We start from the raw sequence: 15456 nt of genomic DNA, 5'->3' as shown, positions 1-15456 counted from the left end.
GTATTTTAAATAGGGCATTGGCCCCTATTTCTAAGACATGTTGTTAATACAGTAGCAGGACTGGATAATTTTTAGACAATATCGATATATAAAATCTTACTTTTTGGGTTGTTTATATTGTTTTCTATGAAGGTTCTTTTTGTTTGCTACTAAAAATAAGTCCAGTTGATTACTGGACTCATATAAATATATTTGGTCCACCCTTTGTATATGGGGTTAAACTGCCCATACATATAAGACTATGATCATCAGGAACAGTGAACCGTCCATCAAATCGTTCATATGAGTAATCGAATCATTAAAATTCCAGACTTAACTAGCATATTAGAAGAAAAAAAACAAATAGAAAAGAAAATACTACAACATAGTGAGCTTCAGAAAGGATTGATGGAGCTCAGCCATAGAACTTGCCTTTTTTAAGCCAACAAAAGCCCAAAAAATCCATCCTGACACATCACATTTATAGCAGAGCAGACATTTGAGCAATTGTTCTCCTATAATCTCCAAACAATATAGTCAAATGGTGCACTTCAATTTAGTTTTATCCACTCTGAAGCGGATTTATTGAACAGTTTATGATAATTTTTTGGTGAAAAAATTGCTTGAAACGTTGCAAAATTTTGGTGCAACTCGTTGGTCGGGAGGAGACATGGCCGGGTGCACCAAACAAAGTCAATATAATATACCCCATAAAGTGGGGTAAATTTTTGATAGTAATGAGTGCCAGTCTTTGACATTTTTACTGGTGGTAAATTGTATTCGAAAGAAGCAACAAATATATAAACATGTGCAGTCTGTGCGTACCTCTTTAAGCAAATCCATCTACTGTATCCCTGGATAGTTATGAATACTGTATAGCTTGCAGCATCTTAACCCATGATAAATTATTTACACCCTCTGCCTGTGGCTATGTATTGTATATATATATATATATATATATATATATATATATATATATATATATATATATATATATATATATATATATATATATACATATACATGTTTCAGTAAATTAGGAAACATCCCACATTGACCTATAAACGTGGACCATTCCCTCTAAATCTCACAGCTCTTGTATTAGGGATTGTGCCTTTTGCTGACTGTACTAACAATTTTTGATGATATCTTCTACTTTCTCCGGAGATTTGCAGGCGTGCTCGTGTGCATTTCGATAAAGATGTTTCATGCATAGAAAGATGGAAAAGCATAAAGCCTCATTAGATCCGGACCCTCTGCTGCTACTTAGAGCGGATCTGTCATCAGATTTCTCAGAACAAATTGCTTACGTTATTACATGGATAGCTTAGACCTGATGAAGCTGGTGTAGCTACTGCATATAATCCTGATATTAGGATAAGTCTAGCTAAAAAGTGAGAGAGGTCACAAGTCCTAGAGTATCCAGTCTCCACCAACCCAGCCTGAGTGATAGCCGCAGCTTGTACTGGATGTAGTGAGATCTCAGCAGCAACAGGTAGGAGGGACGCTGAGAAGCTTTCAATCGGGCAAGTTGGGCAGAAATTCAGGAGCCGCAGGGAGAAGAACACTAAGGAGCTGTTAATTATTTAAGGTGGGTGAAGATACAGCAGGGAGCAGAATACTGAGAAGTTGTCAATCATTTAAGGTGAGGAAGATACAGGAGGTAGGAGAACACTGAGGAGCTGTCAATCATTTAAGGTGGTGAAGATACAGCAGGGAGGAGATCACTGAGGATCTGTCAATCATTTAAGGTGGGAAGATACGACAGGGAGGAGAACATTGAGGGGCTGCCAATCATTTAAGGTGGTCGAAGATACCACAGGGTGCAGAACACTGATGAGCTGTCAATCATTTAAGGTGAGGAAGATACAGCAGGAAGGAGAACACTGAGAAGCTGTCAATCATTTAAGGTGGGGAAGATATAGCAGGGAGAAGAACACTGAGGAGCTGTCAATCATTTACGGTGGCAAATATAAGGCAGGGAGGAGAACACTGAGGAGCTGTCAATCATTTAAGGGAGCGAAGATAATGTGGGGTAGAGATCACGGAGGAGCCGTCAATCACTTTAGGTGGGATAAGATTCTGCAGAGAGGAGAACAACAAGGAGCTGTCAATTATTTAAGGAGGGTGAAGATTTCCACAGGGAGAAGATTCCGCAGAGAGGAGAACATTGAGGAGCTGTCAAACATTTAAGGAGGGTGAAGATACCGCAGGGAGGAGAACAGTGAGGAGCTGTCAGTCAGGTTACGTGTACAGAGATTTGGCAGCAGCAAATAGGAGGGACGCTAAGGATCTATAAATCAGGCTAGCTGGGGAGAAATTGAGACAACTTTAAAAAAAAAAAGCTTACACAGCCATTTCGACATGGATTTTGAAGTAAGTATACCAGCCTCATCAGTTCTAAAAGATCTATGTAATAATGTATGTAGTTTTTATGTGAATTCTGCTGACAGACCCCATGTAAGAACCATATGCATTATTTACTGGTACTGGAATAAATTGGGGTCTTCTACGCCCCTAGGCCCAACACATGGATTCAAAGACATAGCTTATGAAGCTTAGTTGCTTTCCCTTACCACAGGGCCCCTTGTGTTTAATAGTGATTTCCTTCTTAAGTGCACAAGCCGTAGACTCCAATTCACATGGATTGCCGTACGTGCGCGAGTCGCTGCCGCAGACAGGGTCATAAACACTCTGGCACAATTGCTGGCACTCGCAGACTGGCTGCTGGTTTTTCACAACACATGCTGCTCCGAAACGGCATTCCACATTCAGGCAAGGACTGGGAGCGTGAAGATCTGTAAGAGAGAGAAAGACATCGGTCAGCTTATAGATGAGTTACAGAAAGGCTCGTGCGGAGAGCACAAGTACAAGCACTCCCTGAGCTGCAAGCAGGGCAAGCGGGGAGGAAGTATCGCATGCTAGTCATACTCTGCCCCCTAGAGGACGGAAGGGAACGTCAAGCTGATTGAGCACGCGTGACCCCGCCAGCACTGCTGCCATTCTGGATAGAATAAAAGCTGTAATATACAGATACACACAACATCACAAAATTGTGAGCACTCACAGAATTTGGCTTTCAACCATTCCAAAGCTTTACACAAATCAGTTTTTGTTATAAAATACACAACGGATTTTTTTAATATTGTACATGATAAAAATTGGATTTCTTTTAAACAAACCCTGTGAGTGCTACAATAATTCAGATTTTAGTGGACACCTGGTGGCATGCCCTTCTTGAAATGTGCAGAGCCCGGATCACATCGCTAAAAGTCAAATACAATGGCTGTTTTTGGTAGCTAGTTTCTAAAATGCTGCTTTTAAGTCCAAAATGATTGCAGGGTTACGGCGGAAGAAGCCTGAGACTGGGTCTTGCAATGGGCAAAGGAGGCTGGGTTCAAGACTACTGCTTTACAAATCAGCGCCATACTTGTCCTGGGCTTTGTCTTATCATAAGTGACTTATGCTCCATCCCCACCGGCCAGGGGCTGTGGTATGTGCCGACCATGAACTGGAGCAGCTCTACATGGTCGTACACAGCCATTACACAGTACACAGCAGGGGCACATTTATAAGATTATCTCAGCACAGGAACATTTTATTTAAACACATCCAAATGTGGAAATTATTATTATTTCAAGATCTATTGATTAAAATGTACTTTGTTTGTGGACCAACCCCTTTAAGGTTGTGTATCAAAACTTTTTTTCATTCCAAATCAAAATACATAGAATATTCTTGCAACAAGCTTCCCGTTCATTTAAATAGTGCACACATCACTTTTTTTCTGCATGTTTTTTTAATTTTAAAAAAGTTTTCAAGTGTGCATGTTGCCATGCTTTGTTTTAGCATGATTATTGATATGTTTTAGGAAAGGTTTTTGCCATGGAAATAAGTAAAAAAAACATACCTTTGTTTACACCCTTATAATTACAAAGGGCATAAAAAAATCACAAAAACAACTTAAAAACAGTATCAAAAATCATTTGCTCTTTGAAAACCATTAAAAAAAAATTTAGAAGCTTTTTTTTTTTAAACGTGGATTTTTCAGCCAGAAAAATCCATTGACGAAAAGCATATCCTTAGGCATAAAATATACGATCACTTCAGTGGAAAAGAACTAAAGCCAAGTTCAAAGAGTAGATTTACTTTTGGTGACTCTGTACTAAAATTCAGGAGAATTGCAAAACCAGCAATTCCCAAACAGAGTAGATAAATATAAGTGCAGATAAGTTACAAGTGATTTATATTCCCTTTGACAATATGTCAGTAGGCTGCACAAAAGAATCTACATACAGTTTGAAATAGCTCTCAGACCTGATAAGACTGGTGTACTTCCTTTGAAAATCTGCATCAGAATTGGTGTGTAATCCTAATATTAAAATGAACTTTTTAGGAATCCAGCCAAAGCTTGTGAAATGCTCATTTTATTATCAGGCAGGTAACCTCTCAAGAGCATTATCTAGCCATTCTGACTTGCTTTCAATGAAAGTACACCAGATCCATCAGGTCTAAGAGATCTATTTATTGATGTATGCAAATTGTGAGATATATGAGAAAGACGGACTGATGATTACACTGATAAGAGTGGCATCAGTTTTTCTGACAGTTCGTGAAAATCGGACCGCACTTGGATGTCATCTGAGCGTGGTACGATTTTTTCCACCGACCCATAGACTTGCATTGCCAATTTTGATCTGACTTCTCCAAACAAAATCTGACTGGTCTTCGATTTTTTTCGTGGACCACTCGGTCCGAGGAAAAAGGTTGGACATGTGCACAGTCCCATAGAATATCATAGGTACGAATGCTCTCCGTAAAAAACACAGATAGCACTTGTACAAGAAAATAGTCCCAAAATGGATTTACTGGGCAACAGTAGGTACACTAGTATACACAAAATAGAGGGGGTCCTACCAAAACGGGACCCCTATTATGGCTCCAGGATTGGTCACACAAGCCACTTTCCGTACGCCTTGGACTACCTCACCCCACCTTACACTGGTTTTTAACACCAAGAAAAAGTAAATTTGAACGGCTCATCCAAAAAAATAGATAAAAATCTTCAAATTTTATTCCATAAGTATCAAACAATTAAAATCCACATGTTGGTAATAGAAAAAAAAACACTCTGACGCGTTTCTGGCACCAGTGTTTTTCTATCACCAACATGTGGATTTTAATTGTTTGATACTTATGGAATAAATTTTGAAGATTTTATCTATTTTTTGGATGAGCTGTTCAATTTTAAGGTGCGTTCTGTGTCCCCGTCAGGGAATACGTCCAAAATCCCCCGCAAAAGAGGGTCAGGATGTATGCGCCGACAGGGCCATAGACTGTAATGGTGGGAGAGCGAACATGCGCTCCGCTGTGCATAATTTCCGGGAGTGTCCGCCTACTGGAGGCGAACACCCCAGACTTAGTAGACTGCGTCTGGGTGTCCGCCTACACTCCTGAAAATGGCGCGCGTCAGGGCGCACGTTCGCTCTGCCATCACCATTAACAGTCTATGGCCCTGCTGGCGCATGTGTCCGTTTTGAGGGGGATTTCGGACGTATTCCCTGATGGGAACACAGAATGCAATGTGAAAGCACCCTTACATTTTCTTGGACTAATTTCCTGATGGTCAGCAGTATTAGAAATGGCGCCCATTGCCTATAAAGGACAGATTTGATCATTTACTGCACGGTGAGCGCTTTATTCACTCTTTATTTAGTAATGTTTTTTGACACCTATTAGCAATAATGATGGGGCAAAACTAGGCTGGGCTCTCTATGTCTAGGGGCCCATGGTATATTGGGAAAGATTATGGAAAAATATCAGAATTTTGCCTTATTGCAAGGATACCCATGCTAGTTATAAGGGTAAAATGGACATTTTTGCAGCATTTTTAGATAGTAGGACCAAAAAAAATAGTGTTAGTGACATATAAGCAAACATATAAGTCAATCTAAAAAGCAGCGCTGGATCCAGAAGAGAAGGAAGCGAAGCTCAGGGGGTCACGTATGCCCACAACATGGCGCCGAGCACCAGGACTACCTGCATGGACGGCCATCTTCCATGCGCCATCTGAACCCACCTCCATATTCTGATCCGGAGCAACACAAGTCAAACACGTTCACACCGAAGAAGCCGCGTTACCCCCAGACTGCGCCAAGCCGATAACCGCGTCCTCTCCGAACCGCAGATCTTGTCTTACAGAGAGTAATTGCTGCCTTTTCCCCTCATGACTTGACCTATTTATACATCGCTCGTGTTATATTACCTCCTAGAAATACACGCCGGGCAAGACGGAGTTAAAAGCAGCGCGCAAAACCCCCCGACAAGTTTATGAAAAATAACATCTGTTATTGTTTCATTTCTTCACTTTTGCAAACAGTTTTTTTTTTACCTCACAGAAAGTGTAGTCTGAAATTAAAGCTATTGTGAGGTTTTGCTTTTTTTTTTTTTTTTCTCCCTCTCCTTATCCGCGGAGATCGTGGTTTCCATGGCGATATTAGTGGTTGTAGGCCTTTGCTTCTAAATGTAAATTTTTGCAACGCTTAGAAATTGAAATACAGCAGATCACAAAGCCTCACAATGCGACATCATGAGAATTCTTATATCGGCTCCATAAAGCGCTCGCCTTTCTACCATTCGGAATATCTATTATTCCGGAAAACATGTTGTGGTTTCTGTTTTGTTTGTTTTTTTGTTGTTGTGGTGCGCTGGTTTTATCGTTACTTCTTATACACTTACATTTGCATGGGGATTTTTTTGTTGTTGTTTATGAAGCAATTTCCTCTTAAAATAATGCTTCAGCCAGGCGCATTAAGAAAATAGAGAAAGAGAGGGAGGAAGGAAGAAAGGAAGAAAGAAAAAAGAAGGAAAGAAAACAAAAGAAGGAAACAAAGAACTAATGAAAGAAGAAAAAAGGAAAGAAAAGAAAAAGAACAAAAGAAAGAAGGAAAGAACAAATGAAAGAAAGAAAAAAGAAGGTGAGAAAGAAGGAAACAGAGAAAGAAAGAAAAAGGAAGAAAGAAAGAAACAGAAGTAAAGGAAGAAAAAAGAATGGAAGAAAAAAAGAAGGAAAGAAAGAAGAGAAAGAAGGAAAGAAAAGAAACTTATAAAGATGAAAAAAGAACAAAAGAAAGGAAGAAGGAGAGATAGAAGGAAAGAAAGATGAAAAGAAAAAAAAAGGAAGAAAGAAAGAAAACGAAAGAAAGACAGAACCAATGAACTAATAAAAGAAAGAGGAAAAAAAATAGAAGGAAAGAAAGAAAAAGGAAGAAAGAGGAAAATAAAGAAGGAAAGGAAGAAAAAAAGAACAAAAGAATGGAAGAAAAAAGAACGAAAGAAAGGAGAGAAAGAATGAAAGAAAAAAGGAAATAATACAAGGATGAAAAAAGAACAAAAGAAAGAAGGAGAGATAGAAGGAAAGAAAGACGAAAAGAAAATGAAAAGGAAGAAAGAAGGAAAGTGAAAGTAAGAACCAATGAACTAATGAAAGAAAGGAAAGAAAAAAAGAGGAGAGACGGAAAGAAAGAAAAGTAAAGAAAGAAGGAATGAGAAGAAAAGAAATAATGAAGAAAAAGAGCGAAAGAAAGAAAAAAGGAGAAAGAAGGAAAAGAGGAGAAAGAAGGAAAAGATGAGAGACAGAAGTAAATGAAATAATGAATGAAAAGGAATGAAAGAAAGAGAAAGGAGAGTAAGTGAAGGAAAGAAAGAAAAAGGAGGAAAAGGAAAGAATGAAAAGATTAACTATAGAAAGAAAGAAGGAAAGAAAGAGAAGAGAAGAAAGAAACAAACTAATGTATATTATTATGCAAAAAAAAAGAAAAGAGAAGGGGAGAGCTACTTAAAGAGTCGCAAGTCACCCAAGATATAACCTTACAAGGCGCCACCTGACGTCCTCCTGGCCTAGGGCAGTGCGCTCCTATATAATAGTTCTGGTCAGATGCAGAGCGGCTCCGCTGGTGTGAACTGTTGCCTTCTCCAATGTTGCAATCAGATGAAGCTTTGCCTCCGCACCATTATAAGCGGCGCTGAAGCTAACCTCATCCAGCGATTCGGCCAGATTCAAAACTGTACTTACAAGGTTGCCTAGGAAACCAGCCACCTCTGAGGAGACTGCAGAGGTGGCCAGCATCCTAGGCAACAAGGATTACACTACAAAATTAAATATCCCTCTATTTTTTTTTTTTTTTAAGTACATGGTACTTTTAACCAATCATGATGACAAAAGCCTCTAAAGAAAGAATTGTTTTAAGCCATGGAGACCATTTAGCCCAGGCATTCTTTTTTGGTCGGCTTCATCATCCGGCCAATATTCACATTGGAAATAAGTATTGATTTACCGTAGCACTTCAGGGATTTCTAGTGACGAGCTAAAGTCCTATGTGCAGCCCTCCGGCTTCAAAAGGCGACTTGATGAGGATTCTTATTGCGGCTCCATAAACGTTTAGAAAACATGTTGCAAGTTCTGTTGCTCAGTTATTTTTTCATTGCATCTCGTGCACTTTCGAAAGCGGACATCATTTTCGTGCCTTTTATGCAGCATTTCCTTTTGATATCATACTTCCAGCCAAGTAAGTTTTGTTATATAATTAAAGCTAACTGCACCCGATGTACAGTGGGTACGGAAAGTATTCAGACCCCTTTAAATTTTTCACTATTTGTTTCATTGTAGACATTTGGTAAATTCTAAAAAAATCATTTTTTTTCTCATTAAAAGTACACTCTGCCCCCCATCTTGACTGAAAAAAACAAAAATGTAGAAGTTTTTACAAATTTGTTAAAAAAGAAAAACTGGAATATCACATGGTCATAAGTATTCAGACCCTTTGCTCAGTATTGAGTAGAAGCACCCTTTTGAGCTAGTACAGCCATGAGTCTTCTTGGGAATGATGCAACAAGTTTTTCACACCTGGATTTGGGGATTCTCTGCCATTCTTCCTTGCAGATCCTCTCCAGTTCCGTCAGGTTGGATGGTGAACGTTGGTAGACAGCCATTTTCAGGTCTCTCCAGAGATGCTCAATTGGGTTTAGGTCAGGGCTCTGGCTGGGCCAGTCAAGAATGGTCACAGAGTTGTTCTGAAGCCACTCCTTTGTTATTTTAGCTGTGTGCTTAGGGTCATTATCTTGTTGGAAGGTGAACCTTCGGCCAAGTCGGAGGCCCAGAGCACTCTGGAAGAGGTTTTCATCCAGGATATCCCTATACTTGGCCGCATTCATGTTTCCTTCAATTGCAACCAGTCGTCCTGTCCCTGCAGCTGAAAAACACCCCCATAGCATTATGCTGCCACCACCATGTTTCACTGTTGGGATTGTATTGGGCATGTGATGAGCAGTGCCTGGTTTTCTCCACACATACAGCTTAGAATTATCACCAAAAAGTTCTATCTTCGTCTCATCAGACCAGAGAATCTTATTTCTCATAGTCTGGGAGTCCTTCATGTGTTTTTGAGCAAACTCTATGCGGACTTTCATATGTCTTGCACTGAGGAGAGGCTTCCATTGGGCCACTCTGCCATAAAGGCCCGACTGGGGGAGGGCTGCAGTGATCATTGACTTTGTGGAACTTTCTCCCATCTCCCTACTGCATCTCTGGAGCTCAACCACAGTGATCTTGGAGTTCTTCTTTACCTCTCTCCCCAAGGCTCTTCTCCCACGATTGCTCAGTTTGGCTGGACGGCCAGGTCTAGGAAGACTTCTGGTGGTCCCAAACTTCTTCCATTTAAGGATTATGGAGGCCACTGTGCTCTTAGGAACCTTGAGCAATGCAGCAATTCTTTTGTAACCTTGGCCAGATCTGTGCCTTGCCACAATTCTGTCTCTGAGCTACTTGGGCAGTTCCTTTGAGCTCATGATTCTCATTTGGTCTGACATGCTCTGTGATATGTGAGGTCTTATATAGACAGGTGTGTGCCTTTCCAAATAAAGTCCTATCAGTTTAATTAAACACAGCTGGACTCCAATGAAGGAGTAGAACCATCTCAAGGAGGATCACAAGGAAATGGACAGCATGTGACTTAAATATGAGTTTCTGAGCAAAGGGTTTGAATACTTATGACCATGTGATATTTCAGTTTTTCTTTTTTAATAAATTTGCATATATTTCTATATTTCTGGGTTTTTCCAGATGGGGTGCAGAGTGTACTTTAATGAGAAAAAAAAATGAACTTTTTAGAATTTACCAAATGGCTGCAATGAAACAAAGAGTGAAACATTTAAAGAGGTCTGAATACTTTCCATACCCACTGTATAAGTGCAGGAGCATGTTATGTAATTAAAGCTAACTGTACCCGGTGTATGAGTGCAGGCGCACACTTCCATCTAGTGCATATAGTGTGTCTAATGAGCAGGGGCCGGTGCTCCTTTAATCTTTTATGGCAGCTCTAGTTGTGCATGCAAAACCGCTTTACATACAATATATATGAGACATAGGCAAGGTAGATTTATCGGGTACTATTTCTGATGTTATTACAGCCGTATATTATAAATGACAAATGCTTTTCCCTCGCTGCAAAGGCCATTGCAACCTGTGCCACCTTTCCAAGAACCAATAAGCTCAGCAGAGAAATCTTGCCAGGCTTCATATTGTAAAGCAACACTCTAGGACGGGTGCGGATAATGGAAATCTGTTATTCTGTCTCATTTCTTCACAATGTGATTACACACCGGGTTTGGATTAAAGAAAACGTTGTGAAAAATGCAGTACTCGAATCACTACATGGACTCCATAAGCAACGACTGGCAGTATTTACAGTGGCATGGAAAAGTTTGGGCACCTCGTGTCAAAATTACTGTTGTTGTGAACAGTTTAGCAAGTTAAAGATTAAATGATTTCTAAAAGGGCTACAGTTAAAAATGACACATTTTCTTTGTATTTTAGGCAAAAATATACAGTATATATATATTCAATTTTTACATGTTCAAAATGACAAAAAAGGAAAATGGGCTGATGCAAAAGTTTTGACACCCTGTATAGTTAATACCTAGCAGCACCCCCTTTTGAAAGTTATCACAGCTTGTAAACGCTTTTTCTTGCTAGCCAAGAGTCTTTTTTGAGGGATTTTTATCCATTCTTCCTTGTAGAATTCTTCCAGTTCTGTGAGATTCCTGGGTCATCTTGCATGCACTGCTATTCTGAGGTCTAGCCACAGATTTTCAATGATGTTCAGATCAGGGGACTGTGAGGGCCATTGTCAAACCTTCAGCTTGTGCCTTTTGAGGTTGTCTATTGTGGATTTTGACATGTGTTTAGGATCAGTATCTATTAGTAGAAGCCATCCTCTTTTCAACTTCCACTTGTGCTTTACAAATTTTTTTTATGTTTGTATTTTTTTTTTATTATATACTACGATCTTTATAAAAGTGTGAAAATTGCACAGTTTCAAATTTTTACTTGTCATACAGATTGTGATATGGGAATCAAAAATATGCCAGATCTGATCAAGATTTTACTTGGGAATTTGCTCAGGTAAAACTCAGCAACAAATTGCAGTAAAAGGCAAGTGGATGAGATTTTACTAAAGCCATGTTCCCACGTAGCATAAACATAAATGCTGTGTTTTTGAGGTTTTTTTGCTATGCAGTTTTATTTTGTCTGTGCATAATCTATGAGCTGAGCAGCCATTTTGCAGAGAAATAGAAAACCTTTGCAAGGCTCTTGAGGGTGCAAGATAATGGGGAAGGAAGTAGGAAGGATGTAGAGTTTTTTCTACAACCCTTCAATATATTTAGATTGATGATGCACAGAGAATGGAGAGGTGGCTACTGGGGATGGAGCGCTGGCTACCAGAGATGGAGAAGTGGCTACCGGAGATGGAAAGGTGGCTACTGGGGATGGAAAGGTAACTACCGGGGACATTGAGGTAGCTAATGAGGATGGAAAGGTAGCTACCGGGGATGGAGAGCTAGCTACTGGGGACGGGACTGAGAGGTAGCTACCGGGGACGGAGAGCTAGCTACCAGGGACAGAGAGCTAGCTACCAGGGACAGAGAGCTAGCTACCGGGGACGGAGAGCTAGCTACCGGGGACGGAGAGCTAGCTACCGGGGACGGAGAGCAAGCTACCGGGGACGGAAAGCAAGCTACCGGGGACGGAAAGCAAGCTACCGGGGACGGAGAAGTAGCTACCGGGGATGGAGAAGTAGCTACCGGGGATGGAGAAGTAGCTATTGGGGATGGAGAGGTAGATATCGGGATGGAGAGATAACTATCGGGGATAGAGAGTTAACTATTGAGGATGGAGAGGTAGCTATCGGGGATGGAAAGGTAGCTATCGGGGCTGGAAAGGTAGCTATCGGGGATGGAAAGGTAGCTATCGGGGATGGAAAGGTAGCTATCGGGGATGGAAAGGTAGCTATCGGGGATGGAGAGGTAGCTATCGGGGATGGAGAGGTAGCTATCGGGGATGGAGAGGTAGCTATCGGGGATGGAAAGCTAGCTAACTAGGATAAAGAGGTGGCTCCTGGGGATGGAGAAGTGGCTCTTGGGGATGCAGAGTTGGCAGTCATACGAGGGCTTGGGATACCACTAGAAATAGCACATGGTACAGATTTTGCCATGGGGCTCAGACGTTTTAAATTATGATTCTTCACTTCTGATAATCACATCACTTAAAAAAGTTCTATTTAAAGTTACTGTTCACATTTCCAATTGTTATCTGTAACTTATCCGTTAATGGATGACATTGACATAATGATCCATGATGATTTGATTTCCATAGACTTCGCAAAACCAAAAAGGGATCTAGTAAAAAAAAGTTGTGCAGATCCAGATAATAGACAGCTGAAGGAAAAGAGGCAAACGGGAATTCATTTTATGAAACTTTCTTTACCCCTTCAAATGAATGGATCCTGTATTGAATCATGTTATTCCTGTTTTTATGACCCAAAAACAGAAATAACTGATGGTCAAGTGAATAGAATTTTAGCAATGAGCTGATCATTTTCTGCAAAGTAGCTTCAAAAGCCGACAAACAAAAAACTCTGCAGCGGTTACTCCCATCCATCAATAAGACTTAGGTTATCAGATGACTATATAAATATAAGGAGTGACAATAGCAGCAATGGAGGCAGTGTGTACTGTGCCGCACATCCAGCTGCTGAAAACTCTGCACAGCCATGTACTGCGCTAACAAGCCCGGGAACAATGCTCAGACTGGTGTAATTCTGTAGGCAGAACTGAAAGTCAATATTTCCTTTTTACATATTCTCTCCAGCTGCTCTCCAAGAACATAATAGAGCGAAATTCGACTGTTCCCTACAGGAAAAAAAATACTAATAGCAATTAACTGAACTGGAGCACGACTTTAACGGCACAGTGTCATTGCAAGAGCCGCGTAACTACCTGTAATGAATGGGAGCCCATTAGAGCTTCTTTGTTCCCCAAGTGTTTCAGATGAACTGAAGTCTTACATTCCATACAAAATGCAGTTTCCAATAGATAAAAAAGGAGCTTTTCCTGGATAATTGACAGGTCTAAACTTCTGGAAAGAAAAAAACCCATATACTTAATTATCTGCTGGAACGGTGACCTACTGATACCAAAGTCTTATCTCTACTATTGTGATTGGTGTCCTCCGAGGGAGTCCGACGTGACAGGACTACAATACGGCGTGATAAATTTGGGAGGTGATGATGTAAAAGTTCTTTGCCTCCCTGTATATTGTAGTATAGACCCAGGAACTATGGCATATAGGGAAATTGCTTTTAACTGTCATTTTAGGTGACTTCAGAATGTCATGTGTGTGTACATGAAGAATGACTCTATTTCTGGCCATTATATGACTTGTGATCTGCATTTTTCATCAAATTTTCCTTCTGCAGATTCTAATTATCAGTTGTCAATGAGCTAGTGGATGAAGACTTGCTGCTGTATCTCCCATATGCAGCACTCACAGACATCAGAGATTCCTGCTCTTCTGACCCCTAGGTAGCACGCCCTCAGGGTCATCAGCAGCATGGAGGACCTTATACAGCAAAACTAAGCAGTATAGCTGTGAATCCAGCTCTACAGGGAGATAAACCACTTACACACAGATTTTGCTGCTGCTTTCCAGTAAGTGGTTTATCTCCCTGAAGAGCTGGTTTCACAGCTATACTGCTTAATTCTGCAGTATAAGGTCCTACATGCTGCTGATGCCTCTGAGGGTGTGCTACATAGGGACAGAAGAGCAGGAATCTCTGATGTCTGCGAGTGCTGAATATGGGAGATATCACAGCAGCTAATCTCTACCCACTAGGTCAGAGAGAACTGATAATTAGAGCAATGCAGAGACAGGAGGTGAGTATCAGACTACTGCAGACTCCACATAGACGCTGTAGCTAAGCTATAGTCACAGATCACTACTCTTCTCTAATGAAGTTGTACTAAAATCATCCAAGGAGCACAATCTGAGAAAAAAAAGCAGAGTGACAGAATCAGAGATACACACAGATTATGCTGCTGCTTTCCAGAATCTCTGATTCCGTCACTCTGCTTCTCCACAGCTATTCTAAGCAGTATAGCTGTGAATCCAGCTCTACAGGGAGATAAACCACTTACTGGAAAGCAGCAGCATTATCTGTGTGCATCTCTGATTCTGTCACTCTGCTCCTCCTTATTTCCTCACATCGTGCTCCTTGGCAGATTTTAAGTACAACTTCATTTGAGCAGAGTAGTGATCTGTGACTATAGCATCTACGTGGAGTCTAAATTGACGTGGTGTCAACTGCTCTAAGTTCTCTCTGACCTAGTGGGTAGAGATTAGCTGTGATATCTCCCCTATGCAATCACTCACAGATATAAGGGATTCCTGCTCTCCTGTTTCTATGTAGCACCAGTTCAGTAGCAGCAGCATGGAGTACATTATACAGCAGTACTGAGCTGTATAGCTGTGAATCCAGCTCTACATGGAGAAAAACAACATACTGAAAAGCAGCCTCTTACTCTTTCCTCCACTTCCCCTTTTCCTCATATCATGCTCCTTGGCTGCTATTTAGTACAACTTCATTAGAGCAGAGTACTAATCTGTGACCACAGCCTAGCTACAGTGCCTACGGGGAGTCTGCAGTAGTCTGACACACACCTCCTGTCTCTGCATTGGTTCAGGCTGCTGCTCTCTCCAACTTGACTGCCCACTGAGCATAAATACAAGCCTCACAGGCTCACCCGGAAGGGAGTAACGCACCAATCAAAAGAAAACATGAACATCAAGTAGCTGGAGCACATAAACTCAAGCAAATGAATCTTGAGCTTCATTGAGATGTCCATTTTTTTTCACGAAAAAAGGAGAAAAAAACACACATTTTTTTTCAGTGTGCTGTATCCAGTTTTCATCCGATTTTGGTCACTTTTCTTGTATGAAAGAAAAAAAAAATTCCAATCTTCTCCCACCCATTAAACAGTTAAGAATAGACTGCATCAGATAAGTGATTTTGAGCCGTAAATCGGATCAAAATGGACATGTTTTGCATTGTGTTTTTTTTTTGTGGACAATCGGTCTTTAAT

The 15456-nt window shown here is 40.6% G+C and overlaps 1 protein-coding gene across 11 annotated transcripts in view; it reads right to left on the bottom strand.

Annotated features, from left to right (window-relative positions):
* AGRN (agrin) overlaps positions 1 to 15456 on the bottom strand; it is a 568214-nt gene that overhangs the window by 160612 nt on the left and 392146 nt on the right. For all 11 annotated transcript variants that reach the window (XM_073656959.1, XM_073656964.1, XM_073656966.1 and 8 more), the window contains one exon: positions 2556 to 2777. In XM_073656959.1, coding sequence (XP_073513060.1) covers positions 2556 to 2777 — 222 coding nt within the window. The remainder of the gene's footprint in view (positions 1 to 2555; positions 2778 to 15456) is intronic.

The sequence above is a fragment of the Phyllobates terribilis genome, unplaced genomic scaffold, assembly GCF_046119375.1.
Source record: "Phyllobates terribilis strain yellow unplaced genomic scaffold, ASM4611937v1 Scaffold_12__6_contigs__length_324123572, whole genome shotgun sequence".
In the NCBI taxonomy this organism is placed as follows: domain Eukaryota; kingdom Metazoa; phylum Chordata; class Amphibia; order Anura; family Dendrobatidae; genus Phyllobates; species Phyllobates terribilis.
Note: the sequence above shows the minus strand (reverse complement) of the source record. Positions and strands in the feature narration are given on the sequence as shown.